The following is a 22826-nucleotide window of genomic DNA, read 5'->3' as shown; positions in this document are numbered from 1 at the left end:
GCAACACATAGACACTCACCCCACATAGTCACACATTTATACCCCTCCAATCCACACTCACACACACACTCAACCTCAGCCCTCTCATTCATACCGCTCACACTCACACCTCCTCGCTAGGACACCTTCCCACACACACGTCCATATCCACACACTTATTCTTGACCCTCACATCTTCACCTGGGCATGCGATGTGTTTCCTGTCGGGACTGTGATTCTGCCTGCCTATCCTGTGTGTGCAGAGGTGGGGACACGTGGGGGGTGGGTGGGGATGACACTGAAGCCTCGTGGAGCCCCAAGAAGGGTCTTGGCCCCAGTTCTGTCTAACTCGGTGGTTCTTTTGGATAGAATTCCACATCCCAGAGTCTGAACAAACGGCCGTTGCAGCAGATGCCGCCTGCCGCTGCCCGCAACAGTAACCTGCGTGAGCTTCCCGTGGCCCCACCGCATGTGCTGGACATCCTGGAGATGAGCGGCCGCTGCTTGGCCACCTCTGCCACAGGGCCTGTGCAGGGCAAGGTGGACAGCAAGAACAAGACTGCCAGCACTGCAGTACCAGCCAAGGAGGAGGCCAAGACTGAGCTGGAGGTGAGTGTGGCTGAAGCCACTTTTCCCAGTGCTCCCATGGGTTCCAGGCTCCTCTACTCACACTGTGCAGGGTGCTGAGGATGCTCCAGGGTTTCCAGACAGCATCTCCCCCATCTACCCGCTCACCCACCCATGGCCGGTGTCCAGGCTCACAGCCTCATCCTGCTCCCCTCTTACCTCAGCTCTGGGGGTAGGTAGGGCAGGTCTGACCTCAGGGCTTTGTCTGCGTCCTGGGCCAGAATGTCTTGGACTCAGGTTTGCTGCCCCTGATTGGCATGGATTGTTTCTGTGGCTTGTCCTTTTTGCACTGTGCCGTGGGGACACTGCTGGGGCAGGGTCTGCCAGACACCTTGTGCTTCGGGCCACCCCTTGGCCCACATGCAGTGATACTCCAAGGGACTAAGCTCAGGCCTGCGCCTGGTGGCTGGTGGGTGCTTCCTGTTCATGTCAGTCGGGAGCAGGGGAAGCAAGACCGAAAGCCCAATTCTCAACTCTCAGGTGTGCCCCAGCAGCTCCTGTTGAGAAAGATCAGCACGGGGCCTGTTGCTTTGTTTTATGTCTGGTCATGGAACACTGTGAAATGAATGCTGCTTCAGAATTGATGTTTTGCACTTGACTTAAGTTGGTAGTTTCAGAGAGCGGAAGAGGTGCACGGCCCAGGGACAGGGAGAACGCTGGGTTCGCACTGAGATTTCTTCAGGACTCGTAGCTGGGATATGCTGGCGTTCCTGCACTATTACTATTCTAGTGCTAGCACAGCCTTCTGAGTCTGAGGTTGAGGTCAAGGTCGGAGAGATTGACTCGGGCTGTTCATTATGGCCAATTATTCTTTGACAAATGAGTTTGAGATCAGGCAGAAATTCTGTAGGAAAAATCAATAGTTCTAATCAGGCCCTTTCAGGGCATCTCCACTGCACCTTTTGTTGGCCCATCAGCAGAGCCAGATAATAACCTTTGTGGGCATGGCCTTCCTTGGTCCCCTTTGAAACGGGCCGCTGTAGGTGGCAAGTGGTGTGATGGGTTTCGGGATGTGCATTGAGTGGTGATGGACAGGATGTCATTTTTCATAGCTGATAAGATCTTGATCCTGCATTTCGGCTGTTTGTCCTCAGAGGATGGGCCATATGCAGAGATGGGGTCAGGTCCCAGTGGTGGGCCTGCTGGTGAACAAAGCCAGGGACTGGCCTCACCCTTGGGTCAGCGGTGCTGTTATCATTCCAGTTCCCAGAGGAGGATGAAGAGACACGTCTGTACCGCCTGAAGATTGAGGAGCAGAAGCGGCTGCGTGAGGAGATCCTGAAGCAGAAGGAGCTGCGGCGGCAGCAGCAGGCAGGCGCCCGCAAGAAAGAGCTGCTGGAAAGGTTGGCGCAGCAGCAGCAGCAGCAGCAGCAGCTGGGCCCAGGCCCAGCACTGGCGCCCACCCCACAGGAGGAACCAGTGACCACACTGTCCCCCGCCAATGGTGGCCCCCTGCTGCCCTTCCCCGGTGCGCAGCTCCGGCAGAACGTGAGGACCAGGCTACTGGGAAAGGTCCCAGACAGCACCAGCAACCAGCCCAAACCCTCCCACTCTCTTCTGCCGGCAGCACCCAGCCAGGGTCAGGGACCACAGGCCAAGCCACTCAAGCACGTACGACCTGCCCGTGCTGCACCCTTGAATCCTGCCCAGCACAGAGTCCCGCAGGTGAAGCCTGATGAGGGGGATGGGCCACCCCCCCCACAGACCATACGCACAGCTGTCCTGCAGAGCCGACCCTCTGACAGCAAGCCTGGTGCCAAGAGGACAGTCATGCACCGGGCCAGCAGCGGTGGCAGCGGGGACGGGCCGCACATCAGCTCCAAAGTTAGGGTCATCAAGCTGTCCGGAGGGGTAAGTGGCCACAGGCAATGGCCAGTCAGCTTTGCTGCCTCACCTCTTCCACCCGAAGCTTTTCCCAATTTCTGCCTTGTTCGGTAGGGGTGGGGGTGGTGGTGGTTTATATTAACCACGTGGCAGAACCAAGCGTTCCCACCAAAAAAAAAGCCCCCATCCATGGCCCTTTGCAGGCTGACGAGTCTAGTGCCTATCTGCAGCCGTTTTTCTGGTGATCCCTAGAAAATTAGTGAGCTCGGGTCAGGCCCTGACTTGTCTCTGGCTGCTAGAAGTGGCCCCTGGACAATCTCGAGGCACCAGTTACACTTTGGGGACAGACAGTTCTTACCATGGCTCCGCCTGAGAAAGCTGGGTGGGCTGAGGAAGTGACAGGCTCTTAAGAGCAGCCCTACACTGCCCACTTGGGACTCCTCCAGATCTGCCTGGGCTGCTGGTCGGAAGGACCAAGTCTCTGCCTCTGGCTGTTACAGCGATGACATTGCCATGGTGCTCACTTGAGCTCTTCCAGGCTGTGAGAAGCTGCCAGTAGTCTTCCCCCAGGCCTGTTTGTTTGCTTCTGTCATTGCTGTTTTTCCTCTGCAGTTCTGATGAGCCAGAAATGCAGTAGGAAGTGGTGTTTTTGTTGAATTCTTTGTTTGGGGCCACCCGTGGTGGTGCTTGGGTTACTCCAGGCTCAGTACTTTCGAATCAGGCCCAGGCTTTTGTCATACATAGCCTGTGATCTAGGGGCTGGAGAGATAACACAGCGGTAGGGCGTTTGCCTTGCACGCGGCCTACCCAGAACTGACGGTGGTTCGAATCCCGGCATCCCATATGGTCCCCTGAGCGCTGCTGGGTGTGACCCAAAAACCAAACCAAAACAAAACAAACAACAACAAAAAGAAAGCCTGTGATCTGGGCACCCATATCGCACCTCACCTCCTCGCCTGCACTCTGCATGGAGGCTGTGGACTAGCTAGTGTCTTTGCCCTGAGCTCTGGCCTAGCTGGTGCTTCTCAGCACTGCAGCTCTGTCTCTGTGGGCCTTTTTTCCACTCAGATTTCTTTGATGGGAAGCGTTGCTGTTTCCCTCCGGAGTGGAGAAGCATCTTGAAAACAGCATATTCGGAAATCGCTGTGTGTGTGGTTTGTTGGCAGGCAGGAGAGCAGAGAAACGTGCCCTGCAGAACAGGGAGAGGTCTGAAGCCTCCCGGACCCCCCAGAGCCAGCTCAGAGCTAGAACACAGACTCTTGTCTGGAAGGGACCTCACTGGGCCAAGGCTTCCTTGTGACCCTACCCCCAGTGAAGGCTTTCTGTGCATCTCTGAAAAAGAGGCTCTCCAGCAAGTGCTTTCAGCAGGACGCAGCTTGTTGTATTTCGTGCCTGGTGGCCGCTCTCCAGGCTCACGGCTTGGCAGTGGGGCGTCTCACTGGGCCTTTTTCTGATGGGCATTGTGCTGGCCTCATCTTCTTCCCATGTCCAGTGCTTGCAGCTGTATCCCTCACCCTGATTATTTTGAGAGGGTGAGAGAGCCTTTCTTAACACAGGAGGATTTCAGGAGTTTGAGGTTTTTGATTTTTGCTTTAGTTGGGTTGTGGTTTAAGGGCCACACCCAGCAATGCTCAGGCCTTACTCTAGCGCTCAGAAATCACTCCTGGTGAGCTCAGGGGACCATATAGTGTACTGGGGATTGAACCTGGTTCAAGGCAAACATTTTACCTGCTGAACTATTTCTCCAGCCCTCAGAAGCTACTCTGATTAAGCTACTTAATTCACTGAACCTAAGAGGAGTCTTGTTAAGACATAATATTTTCATAAACATACTCTGGTAAAGCTCTGAGTAACAACAGAGCAAATACAGTGTTTTCTCTTTGGGTAAACCCCGCGTGTTTCTCAGCAACACAGCACTCGGGGACCTGTGGTGCTGGGAATTGGGTTCTGATTTGACTGGACAGTCTTGCTTAGTGACTTCTTGATTTCCTGACTGGATTGATGCGTCCAGCAAGGCTGTGTGGTCAGAGCAGCTGCAGGGGCCTTTTCTTGGGGCTTGGGAGGATGCTGGGTTTGCTGGCAGGGAAAGGGACAGGCATCTGGGTGCAGCCATTGTTTCTTCTGTTTTCACCCAGCTGCTTGCAGAGAGAGAACAGCCATTGTTTCTTCTGTTTTGACCTAGCTGCTTGCAGAGAGGTGTGTGTGTGTGTGTGTGTGTGTGTGTGTGTGTGTGTGTGTGTGTGTGTGTGTGTGTGTGTGTGTGTGTGTGTGTGAGAGAGAGAGAGAGAGAGAGAGAGAGAGAGAGAGAGTGTAAGAGTAAGAGTGAGTCTGTGTTTCCTCTCTTTTCACCCCCAGCTCTTTGTGTGTGTGTGTGTAGATGGTGATGATGTAAGAGAAAGAGTGTGTGTGTGTCTGTGTTGTTTTCTCTCTTTTCACCCAGCTCTCTGTGTAGATTATGATGTGTGTGTGTGTGTGTGAGAGAGAGAGAGAGAGAGAGAGAGAGAGAGAGAGAGAGAGAGAGTGAGTCTGTGTTTCCTCTCTTTTCACCCCCAGCTCTGTGTGTGTGTGTGTGTGTAGATGGTGATGATGTACGAGAGTGTGTGTGTCTGTGTTGTTTTCTCTCTTTTCACCCAGCTCTCTGTGTAGATTATGATGTGTGTGTGTGTGTGTGTGTGTGAGAGAGAGAGAGAGAGAGAGAGAGAGAGAGAGAGAGAGAGAGAGAGAGAGAGAGAGAGAGAGAGAGAGAGTAAGAGTAAGAGTGAGTGAGTCTGTGTTTCCTCTCTTTTCACCCCCAGCTCTGTGTGTGTGTCTGTGTCTGTGTCTGTGTAGATGATCTGGCCAGCAGAGGGCCAGGACATCCTGACTGGGTTCAGGCAGGGCAGCTATGGTTGACAAGCAGGAGCCCATTGGGTTGGCCTGTTGACGGGTTCCTGCTCTTTCTCTGCCTGGAAGTAACATCTCAGAACTTGGGGTACCAGCCTTGGGCCTGCTGTCCAGCTGGTATACAGCTCAGTGACAGTGAGGGAGGCATTCCCGAGAGCTACCCAGACCACACACTGTCCTTCCTGCATCTAACAATGTTATCTGTCCTCAGCTCTGAGCATCACATGCCTGTCAAGTGCCCAGAAATTAATTTAATGTCACCTGAAGACATGCAATTAATCTTTCTGTGGGCTTCATAATACCTTCGCAGAAAGAGTTGCCAGTTTGGCGGATTTGGATTTTGGGGTTTAGAAGAAGATAAGGGAAATTAATTTTTCATCAGGGTTAATACGAGTGAGCCAGGACCACAAAGGGCTAGGGAACTGGTCGGGGAATTTGTCAAGTGTTGTCACTCCAGAATAATGCTGCTGAGCATCTGATAGTTGTAATCAAGACTTGAGATTTCTATAGAGAGGGATTAATCAGTCTGCTCACTTGTGAGTGCACATCTGCGATACCAGTGCATGGGCTTTCAGCATGGAAATAAGATTTGATCTGTCAAAATGCAGGGCACCTGGCAGTGTCCGTAGGCGTGTTTATCTGTTTATTTAAACCATTCATTAGAAATGAATTTGTCCTGCCTCTCGGCGCCTTTAGACCTCATTTTCGGAATGAAGAAGCTTGTAGAATAGCATTCCTTAAGCTTAATCCAGGCAGTGCTGTTGACATCAATAGAACTACGTATTATCTGTGATGAATATAATTATACAAAGGAACCTCTCGTGTCCGTGCTTGGAGACCCTGGGTCTTAGTGATGATGTGCAGAAGAAACATGCCCCGAGCGTCCCAAGGCCGGTCAGTGCTGCTCCTTAGAGAAAAACCTAGAAAAGTATGGTCTGAGATGGATCACTTGTCATTGAGAGGGGTCAGTGGAACCAGGGGCGTCCTGGGACACCCTGCTGACATCGCCTCAGCTCTTCCCCTGTTCTGCCCTAGGGCCCAAAGCACTGATCCCCGAGTCTGCACTGCAGGGATCTGCCCCCTCCCAGGCTTCAAGGGGTTCCTGACCCCATGGAGTTATGCCCTCCACACTGAGTCCTCATTGGAAGGCAAGAACCTGCACGCTTACATTGCACGCTTACACCTGCTGCCTCAGGTGTCCGCCCATTCTCAGGAGGGGAGCAGTGTGGTCTGGTAGGGCCCCCACTCCTGCCTGCCCCTGCCTCTCCTCTCGGTTCTGTGGCACGGTCTTGTGTCTTTGGAGGAATCTCTCCATTGAGGAATCTCTCCAGTGGGTCCAGACCACTGGCTCTGGATACTGCAACTTCTCTCCTATTTGCTGTCACCTTTGATGACCTGAAAACTCCACCTCAGCTTTCTTGCATCCCCTCTCTCTGTCCCGTCTCTGCCGTCGTCTGCTCATCCCTGGGCAGGTGCAGACCTGTCTCTTGGGTGATGCCCTTATCTTTCTGTTCCAATTTCTCCCGTGCTCTTGGTCTTTCGCTCAGGAGGGCTCTGCCTGGAACTGAAGTCAAGCCAGTTCAGCGCATGGCATTGAGAGTGTCCCTGTTGGGTCCTGGAGATCTGTGGTTACCGCATGCTGTGTCTACAGCCTGGGTGTCCTGCTCCCTGGTAGGCTCCAGAGCACCGTGGAACCAGCACATTGTCTCTGGAGCCAGGTTCATCTTTCTGTACTGTCTTGGCTCAGGAGTTGGGGCTGCTGTGCCCCTTTTCTGATATATCTACCCACTGGGTCTGGGCCACGATGACACAGGGCTGAGCCCAGGGGCATCTCGGAGACCAAAGGTAGCATGCGCAGTCTGAGAGTCTTTGTGGCGTGGAGCTATGGTGAGGGAGCCTCAGTCTGGAACCCGGCCTTGCCTGAGCGGCTCCCCCTACTTCCAGCAGGGAGGCGAGAGCGACAGCTTCTTCCCAGCTGAGGCCCCAGCACAGCGGCTCCCCCTGCCCGACGTGAGGCAACAGCCAGCCCGCAAGGTGACGCTGACCAAAGGCACCCTACAGCCGCAGGCCCACCTGTCCGGGGGTGCCCACATTCACCCTACCGCCCCCCCGGGCATCAGGAGCATCCAGGGCATCCACCCTTCCAAGAAGGTACCAGCTGCCCCAGTGCCTGCTTCACCTGGCTGGGGAGACTGACCTTTACCACGTCCTGCTCACTCTGGTGGCACTCGTTCTACTGCTCTGATGCCCTTGGCTCCTGGGGCGGGGTGGGGGAAGACTGCGGCCCTGTTCCCCTCCCTCTCACCCATCCATCCCCCTTCCTTTCCCCCTCTTCCTTTTCCCCTTCCTCCTCCCACTGTTTCCCCCTTCTCTACCCCCTCTTCCTCCTCCTCTGTCTTCGCCTCCTCCTGTTCCCCCTTCTCTCTCCTCTCCTGCTCCCCTTCCCCTGCACTGTCCCTCAGCAATGGGCCATGCCTGGGGGTGGCTCTCGCTGTGCCTTGGTCTCCTCTACATTGCCGCATGCTAGATGCTTGAGCTCCTAACTCACAGACTGCAGTGCATGAGGTTCTGGCATTCTTGCAAGTGCACTGTCTCTCTCTCAGCTTCCCCGCTGGGATGGGTCAGGGCAGCCAAAACTTCCATGGGAGGAGTCCTGTGGTGCCCCCCCTTGAGAGCTCCTGTTGCTGCAGGTGATTCTGCATGGGAGAGGCCGAGGTGTGGCTGGCAGTCTGGGCCGAGGCCGCCTCATGCCCAACAAGCAGAACCTGCGTGTGGTAGAGTGCAAGCCACAGTCCTGCGTGGTGTCCGTGGAGGGGCTGTCCTTGTCCACCACCGACGTGCAGCTCCGCAGCCTGCTCATGTCCGTGGGGCCCATCCAGGTATGCACCCTGGGGCCCGACACGTGGTCATTCTAATGATTCAGAATCTGAGGGTAGGTTTGGCCAACTTTCCAGAAATGGCTGCACCTTGTAGAAGTGGTTGGTGGTGGGTCAGAACTGAAGTGATTCTCAAGACCTCAGTCCACCGCCCCTCTCCCCTGCCCACTGCAGTTCCTGGGCCCACCCAGTAAACCAGCCTTGAGGAGCCTCGAGCAGTTTTCTTGGGCCTTTCCTGAAGCCATGCCCCTCCCTCCTGACACGGGGCTTTGGTTGCTCGGAGTTGGGTTGGGTTGGGTCACTTTCCTTGTCTGGAGCTTGAGCACTCCGGGCTGCGCGTCAGCACATCTTCCAACCCCGGAAGCGCTCACGAGGTGCTCCGTGTGTTCGCTGTAGATGATGAGGTGCAGGCGAGAGGAGCGGGGGCAGGACCCGCCCACAGGGCTTGGCTCTACAGACAAACCATTCTGAGTCTGTGGGGCCATGGTGCCCTCTGCAGTTCAGCAGGTGCGATAGCAGGTGGCAGTATAGTGACCACCTGGCCCTAAGAACTGTACTCAGGCTCAGGGCAGTTTCCCTGAGGAGGGAGGACACGAACAGATTGTTGGGGACATGGGGGGAGGCGTTCTCTGGGAGCTGGATCCACCTGTGTCCCTGTACTCTAAGCTGGCCTCTTTGTCCCCAGAGTTTGCAGATGCTGCCCCAGCAGCGCAAAGCCATCGCCAAGTTCAAAGAGCCGGCCCATGCGCTCGCCTTCCAGCAGAAGTTCCACAGGTACTGGGACCCATGTCCTCCCCACTCCCCCCGGCTCTGCTGCAGCGGGCAGAGCCCATCACCGCTGCCCGTGTCCATCCCCACAGGCACATGGTCGATCTGTCTCACATAAATGTGGCCCTGATCGTGGAGTGAACGCGGTCCCGAGATGCTGGCCTGACGCTGTTCTGCCACACGGAGTTTCTCCTTGAGCCATGGGTTTGGATGCCCCGAGCACAGCCTCGCCTGCCCTGTCCTGCCCTGTGGGACTGTTGTCGCAGCGCGGACTCTGGAGGACGGAACTCGTGGACACGTGGCCTGGCGCCGTGTTTAATCGCGTCTGAGTCTGTGGGCGCCACCGGGAACTCGGGGTTTTGTTTCCATTGTTGCCCATGACCGCGCTGCATGTAGGCTATGGTTGTCCTTCAGAAAGAACATTCGATAATGGTTGCACTTACCTTCCGCCAGGCTCCGTGACACTTTGCTCACGAGCTTGACTTGTCTTGACTGCACCAGAGGCCCCCAAGGCTCAGGGAAGTGTGGGTGAGATCCAGACGGTGCTTCCCGTAAGGTCCCGCCAGCACCACAGTCACCCCAGTCACAGCCCACTCTTGTGGGCTCTTGTGGGAACCGGCCAGGGACAGGTACAGCTTTCCTGGTCCTGGGCATGTTCTTCTCTAGACTTGACTCAGTTGCAGCTCTGGGTTTTCGGACTCCACTGGCTTGTATCTAGAACATTCCGGGCCGCCATTGCTCTGCCCACTTCTTTAAGTAAGGCCTATGTGAGCAGAGCTGTGCGGGCCCTCAGCAAGGTAGGAACAGCTTCGGCCTGTGTTCTGTAGTTCAGGGGTCGGCACGGCGGAGCGGGGTGAGGGCCCACGAGTGCCCTGGTGCCCCATGTGTGGGCTGCGCAGAGGGGACCAGGCATCTGAGTGGAGCCTGGGCCCTGCTGGTACAGACGTAGATGCTCCGGAGCAGCAGGGAAGGGAATGGGAGCTGTTGGTGCTGTGAGGGGCAAGGCCCGGGCATGGAAGCCCCGCACCAAGTGTCTGTAGGCAGGGCCAGGCCAGAGTCTGTAGGACTCTGAGTAGCCCATGGCAGAACCTCTTTTAGCCCACTCCTCTTCCCTCTTTCCAGCACAGGTGGACAGTGGGGTGGGTGGGTGGGGGGTGGTGGTAGCCGTGCCACTGGCACTTGAGCCAGTGTCTGAGTCACTGCAGCCGCCCTGGCATTCGTAGTCTAGAGAGAGCGGTGGCAACAGGAGTGCTGACTGGGAGGGACTGTGACCCTTCCCTGTGGGCTCCCTGAAACCAAGTCTCTGAAGCAGGTCAGCAGCTTCTGCCTCGTTAGCCAGTGCAGCCCCGGGCACCAGAGTGCAAGACCTTGTGAGTCTGGGCGCACACACCAGCAAGCTTCCTCTGGACAGCTGAGTCAGCCCCCCCACACCCCCCACCCCCGGAAAGGTCCTGGCAGCAGTTACCTTCCCGCTGCTGCCCACTGCCCACAGAGGGAGTCAGGGCCCTGAGCCCGGCCTCAGGAAGATCGGTTGCAACCATTATCTTTGTTCTTTCTTTATCATGCATTTAAAACGAGATGCAGAAACACTTGACGTTGTATATACGGACCTTCTCAGATTAAACCGTTATTGGACACGCTTCCCCTTCAGCAACATCTTAGGTATCTATTAGTTCCCCTGTTGTCTCACCAAAGTCGGATGGATCCAGTTCCGTAATTGTTGGTGCGTGTGTGTGCACATTCGATTTTTATAAAGATGCTAGTAAGTCACTCCGTTGACCCTGACCTGTGTATTATTTGTTCACGACTTCCCACAGCTTAGCCAGTGATACTTGCCTAGCTCGGGAGGTAAAAACACACGAGGCTGTGGTGCAGCCCAGGTTCTGTTTTCTTTTTGCATTTTCTTGCTTTGATTTTGTGCTGTACTGTAAGCTCCCTCCTGTGGCTGCTTCTCTGAGAAACTCGGACTGATGAGCTGGAAGGGAAGAAGCGGCTTTGACCATCCCGGGCGTCTTCAGAAGGTGGCAGGATTGGGGAGAGGGCTAGGGGGGTGAGGGGCTCCTCTTCGGTGTGTAATTTTTAATGTCCTGCTTCCACAGTGCTCCGGAAGGCAGCTGTGGCCTCCCTGACCTGGGCCTCTGGATCTCGTTTCCTTCTGCTAACAAGAGTTGGGCGGGGGTGTACTATGTGGATAACCCACTTCTCTTTTAACACACTGACTTCTCAGGGCCCACAGCAGACAAGGGAAAGGCTGCGGGTGGGCATCCATGGTCTGGGCGGACAGAGGTCATCGGATGAGGGTGCCACTGCTGAGTGTGTTCTGTGGGGGTCCTTTTGGGCTCACCTGGAATCCCTGTCTGCGTGCTTTGTTTGTGTTTCTCAGCGGTTTGCTCAGAAAGGTAAGCTCGCCGCTCGCTCCCTTGAGGTCAGACTCCGAGGAGTGACCTAGCCCTGACCCTGAGCTTCCTCCCTACCCCTGGGCATCCCGTGGACACTCCTTCCTTTCCCCCATTAGCTCTTTCTTAACTGCAGGGGTGGAAGGTGACTGAGTCCCCAGTGACTGGGCAGGGAGGGGCCTTGTGGCCCCTCCAGTGCCTTGTCCTGGAGGACAGTGACAACACTGCTGACTGAGACGTTCCCCTGAGCCTGTGACCTGTGAGCCCTCTAGGACTTTTGGGGACCTGCCGCCATGGGCTGGCACAGTCATGAATCCTAAGGATTCTGTGTGAGGTGCCATGCACCCGTGTGAGCGCCTGCTACAGGCGTGAGCCCATCAGGCCCGCGTGCAGGGTCTGAGCCAAACTTGATCCACATTGGATCCCAGGTATGCGCCTTCGGCGCTGCTGCTACGTGGAGCTGGTCTTCACGTGGGGCTGGGTTCTCTGGCCCAGCAGCCTAGAGCCCGGTGTCCTCGATGAGGACTTGTTCTTTTCCAGACTTGCAGCCAACTTGAATATCGTCTCAGGTTGGTGTTTGGCTTTGTTCATTCTTTTTTGGGCCCCCTTTGAGTGCCCCTCTGGGCCGGGGTGCTGGTGGAGGTGCAGCTAGACGGCAGTGGTGGGGTGGCAGCAACGGTCGGGTTATTGGCATGTTTCAGGTTTGGAAAGCACCATGGACACCAGATAACCTGTTACTCATCCTCCACTTTGCTTCCACAGTGCAGAATCACTCGGAATGTGTCCTGGGACACCCCTAACACTCAGGCTTTGGCCCCTTTGACTTCTAGGTGCAGCTGTCGAGCCCAGGCACATGGTCCCTGCCTGCGCTCACCCAGCCGCTGCTGCTTCTACTTTCTGCCCTTCTGCCCCTCTGGCCTTTTCCTGGCTAAGCTTGGGTTTAGGCACCGCTGCTCTTGGGCCCAGGACGTGGGGTGCCTCCACCCAGCCTGGCCCTGCCCGCTCACACCTTTGCTTCCACAGGTCTTTCCCTCTTTTTTCTTGCAGGTGGGGTGGGACATAACTGGCCTTTATTTTGCAGTGGATGATGCTGGCGGTGGGGACGGGTGGCGGGCGGGTGGCACTAACCTGCCTCTTTGTCCCTCTACTTTACAGGACCTTTGCATGAGCTCAGGTAGAGGTAGTGCATCTCCCGAGTGCTGGGAGCCCCGCCGCAGCCCTCCCACCTTAGTGTGCGCCGCGGGCAGCCCCCGGAGCAGAAGCTGTGTAATGAGTGGCTGAGCCCAGCCACTTGGCCCTTGGGCCTACCCCTAGCTCCCTAGACCAGCCCCCTTGTGTCTGTTGGTCCGGCCCCACCTGGTCGAGCCCCCTGGCCCTGTGTGATCCCTGGAGCACTTGCACGTGCCGCCATGTCTGGGCGTGTTGTCATGTTCATTGTACTGTAACCAAAGAGATGTGTCAATAAAGCAAGCGTCTGCACTGCCTTTGGTCTCTCACTTGTCTTTCTTCACCCCCTCTCCCTTCCTTTGGACTTTTAGCTGTGATAAGCAGTGAGAGTTGATCCCCTGCCACAGAAGCTTGAGGTACAAACATGGACCCTACCTGAGGCCCTGGGAGCAGAGAACACCCTTCAGCTTCAGTCTGGGTTTTGGGACACACTGATTCTAGTAGGGAGGGGTCACCCTGCAAACTTGGGGGCTCATGTTGGGCTGGGTTGGCTGTGTGTTAGGCCAGCACCTCCTCATCTTTTCTCCAGACCCTCTCTATCTCAGGGGCCCCGCACTTATTGATGATGGATTGGGACTGCTGCAAACGATTCTTAGATTAGGGTTTGGTGTTAGGGACCACTAGGACCACATAAGATGGCGCCATAGACACACGCATGTGCTACACCACAGAAACAACCATTCAGGAGCTCACCCTAGGCCAGGGGTCTCAAACTTGCGGCCCGCAGACAGTACAACATTTTGTGGCCCACATCCAGCCTTCAAATATTGCAGTATTCGCAATTATTTGCTTACCGAATAATCACAATAAAAACTGCATTAGTAAGAAAAATATCGCATTAAACATTTGCATACCCTGAGCAGTTCTGTTAGGGGTGTACAAATGTTTAAAGCGATTTTTTGAGATTTTTTTTCTACTAATGCAATTTTTTATTGCAAATATTCGGTAAGCGAATAATCATGAATACTTTGCTCCTAGCACAGACGTCATTTTGACTTCTCCTGCCCGTTGTCCCTTGCATTATCAGAGGCCTAAGGGAGAGAAGTTTATTACAGAATTAGATTTTGTCATACCTTCATCATGACTTCATCAAAGCCTACAGTGAAGAGAAAGATTGATGACGAGTACAGATAATTTCAGGAAAAGTGAGAGACGCAGTATTTCTTTGTTGAGCACAGGGACATCCCCACATGTCTTATTTGCTCAGAGAAAGTTGCAGTGCACAAGGAATACAACTTGAAACGCCATTATTCAACTAAACATGCTGAGGAATGTGCAAAATATCAAGGAAATGAGAGCCAAGCGGGTTGCCAGTCTTAAAGCATGTCTAATGAGGCAACAAGATTTCTTCAAGAAAGCAACCAAAGAGAATGTTGCATCAGTCGAAGCTAGTTACATGGTTAGTGAAATGATTGCAAAGGCAGGGAAACCATTCACAGAAGGAGAGTTCGTTAAAAAATGCCTGTTACAGGCTGCAAGTATTATCTGTCCAGAAAAGAAAGGTCAGTTTAGCAAAATCAGCCTTTCTGCCACACTGTGGCAGAGCGCATTTCTGACATGTCAAGTGGCATTTATCATCAACTGTGTGAGAAAGCCAAATGTTTTGATGCATACTCAGTTGCTCTTGACGAGAGCACAGATATAACAGAGACTGTGCAGCTCACAATTTATGTCCGTGGTGTTGATTGCAATTTTGAATTGACAGGGAGCTGCTCACAATAACTCCAATGCATTGCCAGACCACCGCTAATGAGATATTTCGGCATCTGTGTGATGCCATTGAGAATGCAGGTTTGCCATGGAAGAGGTTTGTTGGAATAATAGCGCCATCGATGACAGGGAGGAAAAATGGACTGGTGGCACTTGTTCAAAAAAAACTTGAAGAGAAGGGTGTAGAGAAGGCCATTGCTCTTCACTGCATTATCCATCAGCAGGCCCTTTGCAGTGAATGCCTGCCGTGTGACAATGTGATGTCTGTTGTTGTGAAATGCATCAACCAAATCAGATCCAGGGGCTTAAAGCACAGGAGGTTCCGTGCTTTTTTAGAGGAAATGGAGTCAGAATATGGAGATGTGCTCTATTTCATCGATTTCATTGGCTCAGCAGGGGAAATATCCTGAAAAGATTTTTTAAGTTGAATGAAGTGAAAGCCTTCATGAGAAGGATGGGAATGCTGTTTCTGAGTTGAGTGATCACAAATGGCTCATGGACTTAGCTTTTCTTGTTGACATCACACATAAGCTGAAGGTACTAAACAAGATGTTACAAGGCCTGGGGCAGCTTAGTGAGAGCATTCTCCACAAAACTTGTGTTATGGAAATCCCAGCTCTCTCAGACAAACCTTTGCCATTTCCCAGCATGCAAGGAGCTTGAGGATGCAGGCATTACCATTCAGTGGTGAGAAATATGTTGATACTATTTTTAAGCTAAAGAATTTGATCACAGATTTGCAGACTTCAAAAAGCAGAGCCACTTTCCAAATTTTTGTGGACCCCTTTTCCTTTGATGTGCAAGATGCCGGTCCTGTGCTTCAAATGGAGCTCATTGACCTGCAATGCAACTCTGATCTCAAAGCCAAGTTCAGGGAGATTAGTGGAAAAGCAGACATGCAGGGGCAATTTTTGAGAGAATTGCCCCCGAGCTTCCCTGAGCTTTCCCAAATGTTCAAGCGCACCATGTGCCTTTTTGGGAACACATATTTGTGTGAAAAGTTATTCTCCACATTAAACTTCAGTAAGTCAAAGTACAGGTCTAGACGATCTTCTTCAAGCCATACTGGGTCTCAACTGCTTCCTCTCTAAAGCCAAATGTGGTTAAGATTTGTGAGAAGAAGCGCTGTCAAGTCACTGGCAGCAAGGAATAGGCAAAAGATGCCATGTTCAGAAGAACTGTTCATGATCTTCACTCAATGTTCTATTCATGTTCAGAAGAAATAATTAAAACTTAATAATGACGTTTGAGAACTTTTTTTATTGTGAAATCCCTTATGCGGCCCTGCCTCACCCTGACTTTGCCTCCTTCGGCCCCCAGGTAAATTGAGTTTGAGACCACTGCCCTAGGCCCTTGGCAGCACCAATGGGATGAGTGATTGACAGGGATGAGGAAGGCAGAGCACGTGGGTAGTTGGTTGGCAGGGATTAGGAAGGCAAAGCAGGTAGCTGGCAGGGATGAGGAGGGCGGGGCCAGTGCTGGCAGGGTGAGGGGCTGGTGGCTGCTGGAGAAAACTAGGGAGATGATTCTAAAAATTGCCTTCAGGTAATGGAGTCATAGTGGTTCCTCAGCTTGGACCCCAACAAGAAGTTGAGGCCATTCACGGCCTCCTGGGTCATTGGGTACAGAGCGTGGTGGAGACAGGTGTATAGGCAGCCATGTCCACACTCGGGTTCTTACAGGTCCCGTCATCCATGTGCTGCCTCCACCACCCTGCCATTCTATGCAGAATTGGGCTCAGGCCCATGGGGGAGTGGGTCTGCTCCACAGAGACTGCCTCATTGCTTCCTGCTTCCCCCTGCAGGCAGCTGGGCCTTCCCTCAGGGACTCCTGGGTGGAGGCTGTGCTCACTAAGGAGATGTGACCATGGATCTCCTGGCACTACTTTTGCTTCATGTCCCTCATAACACCATCCCATCTGCACCTAGAGCTTGTCTAAACTCCACTTACCACTCATCGTCTATCAGGGGTCTCAAACTGAACTTACCTGGGGGCTGCAGGAGGCAAAGTCGGGTGATCATTGAGTGCAAAGTCAGTAGTAAGCCTTGAACATTGGGGGTGTGACCCAAACAACTAAAACAAAACAAAACAAAAGAAGATTCCTCTAGGACAGGGCCACAAAATGTACGGAGGGCCGTAAACGGCCCGCAGGCTGCGAGTTTGAGACTCCTGGTACCTGTACCACACAGATGCCACATGGGCGGACTCACCTGCACAGGCATATGGCACCCATGCATAGCCTGCACACACAGCGTATCATACCTCTCACACTATACTTGTCTTCCACACCTACGTGGCACATGGACATGGCTACTTTCTGCACCCGTTCACATGTTCTCGGCATATTTGCACCATGCTCCCAATGTTCACACATGACTCATGACACATGACACTATTACAGCAGGTTGGGATCTGCTCTGACTTCTTATGGATGTGGTGATGGTCTCGATCACAAAAGTGATCTGCTGGAGGGCTCTTCCAAATACGGAGATGAAAAGTAATGTTTAAAAAAAAAAAAGGAGGGCTTAGGCCAAGTGAATTCCTTTTCGAATGACCCCAATATTTACTGTGCCAGTTCAGGAGGGAAAAAAAAAAGCAAAAAGCACAAAACATTTTTTTATTTTTTATGTATTATTATGTATTATTTTTTATCTTCATTTATTTTTTTTATTTTTATTTTTATTTACCTATGTACTTTTTGTCGATTTCTTTGTTTTGGTGTGGTTATTGAAGTTGTCCCCATTTATACTTATTTTTTCTCTTCTTTCTTTATGTGCTCTGCCATGTTTCTTATCTCAAGACCATGTTTTGTTTTGTTTTTTTTTTTTTGTGGTGCTTATTGTTATTGTTGGAGTCCTCACTGGATATTTAACACTTATTTTTGTACTGTTGGGGTGTTTCACCTTCTTTTTCTCCTTTGTCTCTCAAACCGATGATGAGAGCCTCTAGAAGGAGTCCGCCCATTTTTGGCACATTAGACTTACCCCAGTTTATTACTTTTCTCTTCTTCAAACCAAACCACATAACTTGAGCTATCTAGTTCTGCCTCCCAGTTAGAGGGGGAAATAAGAGAGGCATCAAGACCAAACAGTTGTAAGACTACTAAGTAGTAAGCTAGGCACAGAGGGGACCACATATTCTAGCAGCCCGAGGGGTGAGGGAGGAGGATATGGGAGGTAGGACGGGAATGGAGGTGTAGGAAGGACAAATCAGTGATGGAACTCCCCCCTGATTTTATGTAAATATGTACCTAAAATATTGTCAACAATATGTAAGCCACTATGATCAAAATAAAAATTATATTAAAAAAAAAGGAGGGGCCGGAAAGATCGCATGGAGGTAAGGCGTTTGCCTTTCTTGCAGAGGGTCATTGGCTCGAGTCCCAGCGTCCCATATGTTGCCTGCCAGGAGCAATTTCTGAGCATGGAGCCAGACAGGAATAACCCCTGAGCACTGCCGGGTGTGACCCCCCTAAAAAAAAAAACCCACAAAATAAAAAAAGGAGGGGCCGGAGAGATAGCATGGAAGTAGGGTGTTTACCTTGCATGCAGAAGGATGGTGATTTGAATCCTGGCATCCCATATGGTCCCCCGAGCTTGCCAGGAGCGATTTCTTGAGTGTAGAGCCAGAAGTAACCCCTGAGCGCTGCAAGGTGTGACCCAAAAACCAATAAAAAGAAAAAAAAAGAACGTGGGACCGAATTGATAGCACAACTTGGAGGGAGTTTGCACATGGCCAACCTGCGTTCGATCTCTGGCATCCTATAGTGTGCCCCTAGCCTGCCAGGAGAGAATCTTGAGCACAGAGTCAAGAGTAATCCGAGTGCCTCTGGATGTGGCCCAGACCCAAAATAAATAATGGAAGGGAACAGGTGGTCCGAGTTCTCGGGATTGAAGTCTGTCTACAGTGCTGTGTTCCCGCTTCTATGAGCAGCTCACGGTGGTCCATCCCAGCCAGAGTAATGGCAAGGATGGGGACCCCCCACGCAACCCCCCTCACTGCATTTCTGCCACCACTTAGATGTTTCTGCTCTCTGATTGGCTACACCCTATTAGGATGCCAAGAGGAGCAACCAACGTGGTCGCAGATACGGATGAGGGTGGCCAGTCAGATCACATGTTCCCTTACCTGGGTCTGTAACATGTTCTCACATCCCGTCATGCAAATAAGTGAAGTCTGTAGAATGACCAGATAACATGACTATTAGGATGCTTTGTCCCAGGCTTGGCCCCTACATTTCTCCATGAACAGCACACATGTGGATCCTTGGTGTGTACGTAGTCATTGACACAACCTACAGTCACACATCGGCACTTCCCTAAAGCTCTGCAGTGCGGCCTTGTTCCAAGCCACTGTGGCCTTGGGTGCTGGCCTGTGGGGGTGGGTGGGTGACTGGAAATCTGCCTGCCCTGACAGCACCCATGCTCTGAAGAGTGGGACCTCGAAGGGACTTGCCACCTGGGAAATGCTCTCCCCCATTCCCCTACAAGAACTACACCCAGCATGGCCTGGATGGTATTAGGTACAGTCTGGGAGAAGATGAAAGGCAGCTCATGGCTCCTCCCTCGGCCCAGATCTTGCAGCCCTGAGATGGGCCCAGCACCTTGAGCCTCAAGGTGACTGGGGGGCTGTCATCGGGGTGGAGCTGTCCCTGGGGCTGTCTCTTCACCCCGACTCCCAGCCCTTGCAAGCAGCCTTCTGGGGATTCCCAGATCCCAGTTAGGTATGGGAAGGAGCGTCACCTGGAAGTCCCCACAGCTCTTCCTGCCTTCCCAGTCGAGAGCCCTGGGCCTCAGTTTCTCTAACAAGCCCCCTTTCTCCCCTAAAAGTTGCTGACCAGGAGGAAAGAGGGCAGGAAGCGCCATGTGGCACTTCTTAGCAGCCCCCACTAGGTGGCAGCGAGGCCCCTCAACCACTGTGACGCCTACTAGCAGCCGGCACTGCCACCAGGAGGTGCGCGCGCTGCATGGAGCAGCCACCGCCTTCTCTCGGGGCACCTTGCGGGCTTCCAGGCCCCACGTCCCCGCCTTGCTCCCACATGCTGCTTACAGGCAGCCCACAGCCTTTGAGGCAGCTGTGCTCTGCATTGTCTAGAGCGGCCTAGGAATGTCCTGGGCAGTGCTAGTGCTATGACACCGGGCAGTGAGAAGAGAGCCCTGTCCCCAACACACACACACACACACACACACACACACACACCACACAACACACAACACACACAACACACACACACACACACACACACACACACACACACACACACGGGTTGGCCAGTCCCCAGGAGGAAACGATAGACCACATGTCTCTGCCTCAGACCAGGGAATCCCTGATAAGTGTTCTTACCCAGCCATGAGCAGGACATGAGGCCGACATGAAGCCTCACCAGACACACCCCAGGGACTGGCTCCATGAAGATGCCACTCGCCCTGGAGGTCTGGACGCACCAGGAGGTGCTCAGGACTGCTTCCTGCCTCAGTACTTGGGGCTCATTCTTGACAGTGCTCAGGGGACCATATTGAGATCGGTCGGCCACGTGCAAGAGAAAGCCCTCCCCACTGTGCTCACTGTGGCTCCTGTAATATCTCCTTTCGCACATCTTTAGGCTCTCCTCTCCTTATGAAAGCATTTTCCTCGGGCTGCAGCACTGCCCCCCCCCCAATAACCCTAGTATCAGTGGCTCTATTTCCAGTGATCCCAGTTCTGGTGGTTCCAGAACCCAGTTCTGGTGGCCTGCTGCCCCCTACCCCCATCCACTCCACCATCGCCCTGAGGTGTTGCTCACTCTTCCATCTGCAATAACTCAGCTGAAGGGCCAGAAAAGCACTGAGTCCTAGGGTATTCGGGTACCCCCAAGGCTCTCCAGGTACGAGGCACAGCATATCTGCAGTGGGAGTCACCTGGGCTGTGACTTCAAGGGAAACCGGGGCTATCCTAGGGCTTCGCGTCTTGGTCTCTGGCCTCATCCTGTGGGCCTTGGCCACACAAGCACGGGTCTCCCTGTGGGTAACTAGGGATCATCTCCAGCTCTTCACTGCACAGGCTTTGCTCCCTGCACTCCAGGCTGCAGCAGATACTGGTCATGGGCTGCTAGAAACGAGCAGCCAGTGGAATTGACACCACTAGCAGGCAACGTGGTCCAGCACCCTCCATTTATATTCCCAGCACCCCATGAGCCTGCTGGAAGAATCCTGCAATGCCCTGGGATTCAGACAAAGGGACCCCAGGGGCCTCTTGTGGGCATTCTGAGCCATGAAGTTGGTCCCGCTGCTGTGGGGGGCATAGTGGGAAGGAACAGTGTGTCTGGAGCTCTCTCACTGCAGAGTGAGCCCAGTTGTCCAGCTTCACACTGGGGTTTACCCCAAGCATGGGCTCATCAGGAAAGCGGGACCCTAAACCCCCACATGGTCAGGGAGCCCTGAGTGGTGTGGCTTTTCCACTCTGCCTCCCTTCCCAGGTGGGAGTCACCAGCCACCAGGGTCCGCACAGGAGAAGGGAACTGCACGTGCCCTGAGTGTGAGCCTGTGCTCTCTGGGCACAAGGAAACTCCTGTCTCCATCTGCAGCCTCTGGGAGCCGAGCATGGAGGAAAGAGTCCTGGGCACACATACAGACTCATGCAACAGGCATGCTGAGGTATGCACACATATACACTCACACCCGCACAATACACGCACACACAACATGCATGCTGCAATGTGTACACACACTCACATGCACAATATGCACTCAAATGTGCACGCCTGCAGATGCAAAGCCTCTGGTTCAACTTTATTGATGTCAACAATGAAGCACAAGAGGACAGTTCAAGTACATTCTGAGACACGTTTCTGACAGAGGAGCAGGGCTACATGTTAGGGGGGTCTCCAGCCATGTCTGCTTATCTGTAGGTGACTCATCATGTGGCCATGGGAACCAGAACTATGGCTGGGTGCTGGGGCATCTCTCCACGTGAAGAAGATGGGGGGGTGGCAAGTGGGATGCAGCCCAGAACTGGGTTGCCCTCTGCCTAACACCCTTCGGGGCCAGGAACCCCATTTACTGGTGACCCCACCCCCCAGGTAAACCCCAAGCAGGCAACTGTTCAGGACCATCCAAAGACCCCCTTTCCTGGAGCCACATCTCCCTTGTGGGGTCCCCTTTGTGTCTGTTCTTCTGCCTCTACCAGGGCCTCTTGGGAAGACTGGGTCCTGGGTTCCATTGGAGATCACCACCAGCCTGCCAGGGCCCTGGGTCCATGCGGCCTCCGGAATCACAGCCAGCCCCTGCTGGGCCCTGCCTGCAGTGATGCAGAACCCACAAGACCCCTGCTGAGCCCGTAGCCCTCACATCAGGGCACCACTGGAGTGGGCTGCTTCAGCAGGCTGTGTGGACTCTACACTGCTCTAGCAGCAGAAACAGAAACCGAGTTGGCCCCGAGCCCCTACAGGGCTTACTGGAGAGTGAGGGACCTGCAGGGAGGAGCAGGGTGCTCCAAGAGAGCGCCGCTTGCTTCCTCCTTCCAGGGCATTCACAGTATCAGCAGGACGTCTACACATCTACAGGCTCCTGAAGGGGCTCTAGCCCTGAGCTGGGTAGCCGGCGGTGGGTGTGTTGGGCAGCCCCACCACACACTGATCCGTCTGCGTGGCACATTTTATTTCTAGAAAACTTACAAAATAGTAAAAAATACAGTTTAGTACATTTACAACAGTTATCTCTCGATTTATTACTGCAAAACAGCCTTTGTTTTTCTCTGTACAAACTACCGGGCGAGCTCTTTCTTTACTGTGTGCACTTTGTAAAAAATAGGATTTTCTAGTAAATTCTTTGAAGTGAAAAATAACAGTTGTCCAAAACAAAAAAAAAAAAGTGTGTGTGTGCGCGTATGAGTCCATGGGTAAGTGCACGTGTGTGCCATGTGAGCATACATGTATATGTGTGCTTGTGTGTGTGTGTGTGTGTGTGTGTGTGTGTGTAACGGTCCTTCAGAAGAAGGCAGAAAGATGGTGAGGACACAAAGTCGACAGTGCCGCCAAGGCTGCGGCGGACACCAGTTAAATTAAAATAATATATTTTTATATTTTACACTATTTCAAAAATGAAATGTCATTCAGTTATGTAGTGAACTCTCAGGAAAAAAATCTAATTTACAATTTTGCGTATAAAAATAGAATTTGTGGCCTCCTGGAGCTCGCCTCAGTTTCCCCTCTCGCTGAACAGAGGTCGGTATGGTGAGGAGCAGAGAGGGTGGGGCGGGCGCGGCTTTCTGGACACGGGGCCGAGGGGTGTGTAGAAAAATAGACTCTGAGCAGACGGCCTGGCCTCACCCAACTCTCCCGCCTGTGAGCAAAGTTCATGTGAGAACAATAAATTATCCAAGAAACAAACTAGTTAAGGCTTTTGAAGGTCCGGTTCATATTATTTAAAACATCTATTTATACCAAACAAATAAATAGCCAGGAGAGGTGAAAAAAAAATAACTGAAATGTTGAGAGAGGCTGAGAATGAGGGGAGGAGGTGGAGAGAGGAGGGGGGGAGAGAGGGAGGAAGGAAGGAAG

The 22826-nt window shown here is 53.0% G+C and overlaps 2 protein-coding genes across 2 annotated transcripts in view; one reads left to right on the top strand and one right to left on the bottom strand.

Moving 5' to 3' along the window:
- The window catches only part of RBM33 (RNA binding motif protein 33), a 48448-nt gene extending 35611 nt beyond the window's left edge, over positions 1-12837 (top strand). The window contains exons 13-18 of the mRNA XM_049785265.1: positions 349-588; positions 1810-2457; positions 7258-7464; positions 8004-8192; positions 8875-8963; positions 9050-12837. Of these exons, the coding sequence (XP_049641222.1) occupies positions 349-588; positions 1810-2457; positions 7258-7464; positions 8004-8192; positions 8875-8963; positions 9050-9098 (1422 nt within the window). The 3' untranslated portion in view covers positions 9099-12837. The remainder of the gene's footprint in view (positions 1-348; positions 589-1809; positions 2458-7257; positions 7465-8003; positions 8193-8874; positions 8964-9049) is intronic.
- The window catches only part of XRCC2 (X-ray repair cross complementing 2), an 813538-nt gene extending 797949 nt beyond the window's left edge, over positions 1-15589 (bottom strand). Inside the window, exon 1 of the mRNA XM_049785302.1 lies at positions 15584-15589. The gene's annotated coding sequence lies outside the window, so the exon portion shown is untranslated. The remainder of the gene's footprint in view (positions 1-15583) is intronic.
- Between the last annotated feature and the right edge of the window lie 7237 nt (positions 15590-22826).

The sequence above is a fragment of the Suncus etruscus genome, chromosome 13, assembly GCF_024139225.1.
Source record: "Suncus etruscus isolate mSunEtr1 chromosome 13, mSunEtr1.pri.cur, whole genome shotgun sequence".
Taxonomy (NCBI): domain Eukaryota; kingdom Metazoa; phylum Chordata; class Mammalia; order Eulipotyphla; family Soricidae; genus Suncus; species Suncus etruscus.
This window is presented reverse-complemented; position numbering and strand designations above follow the sequence as displayed.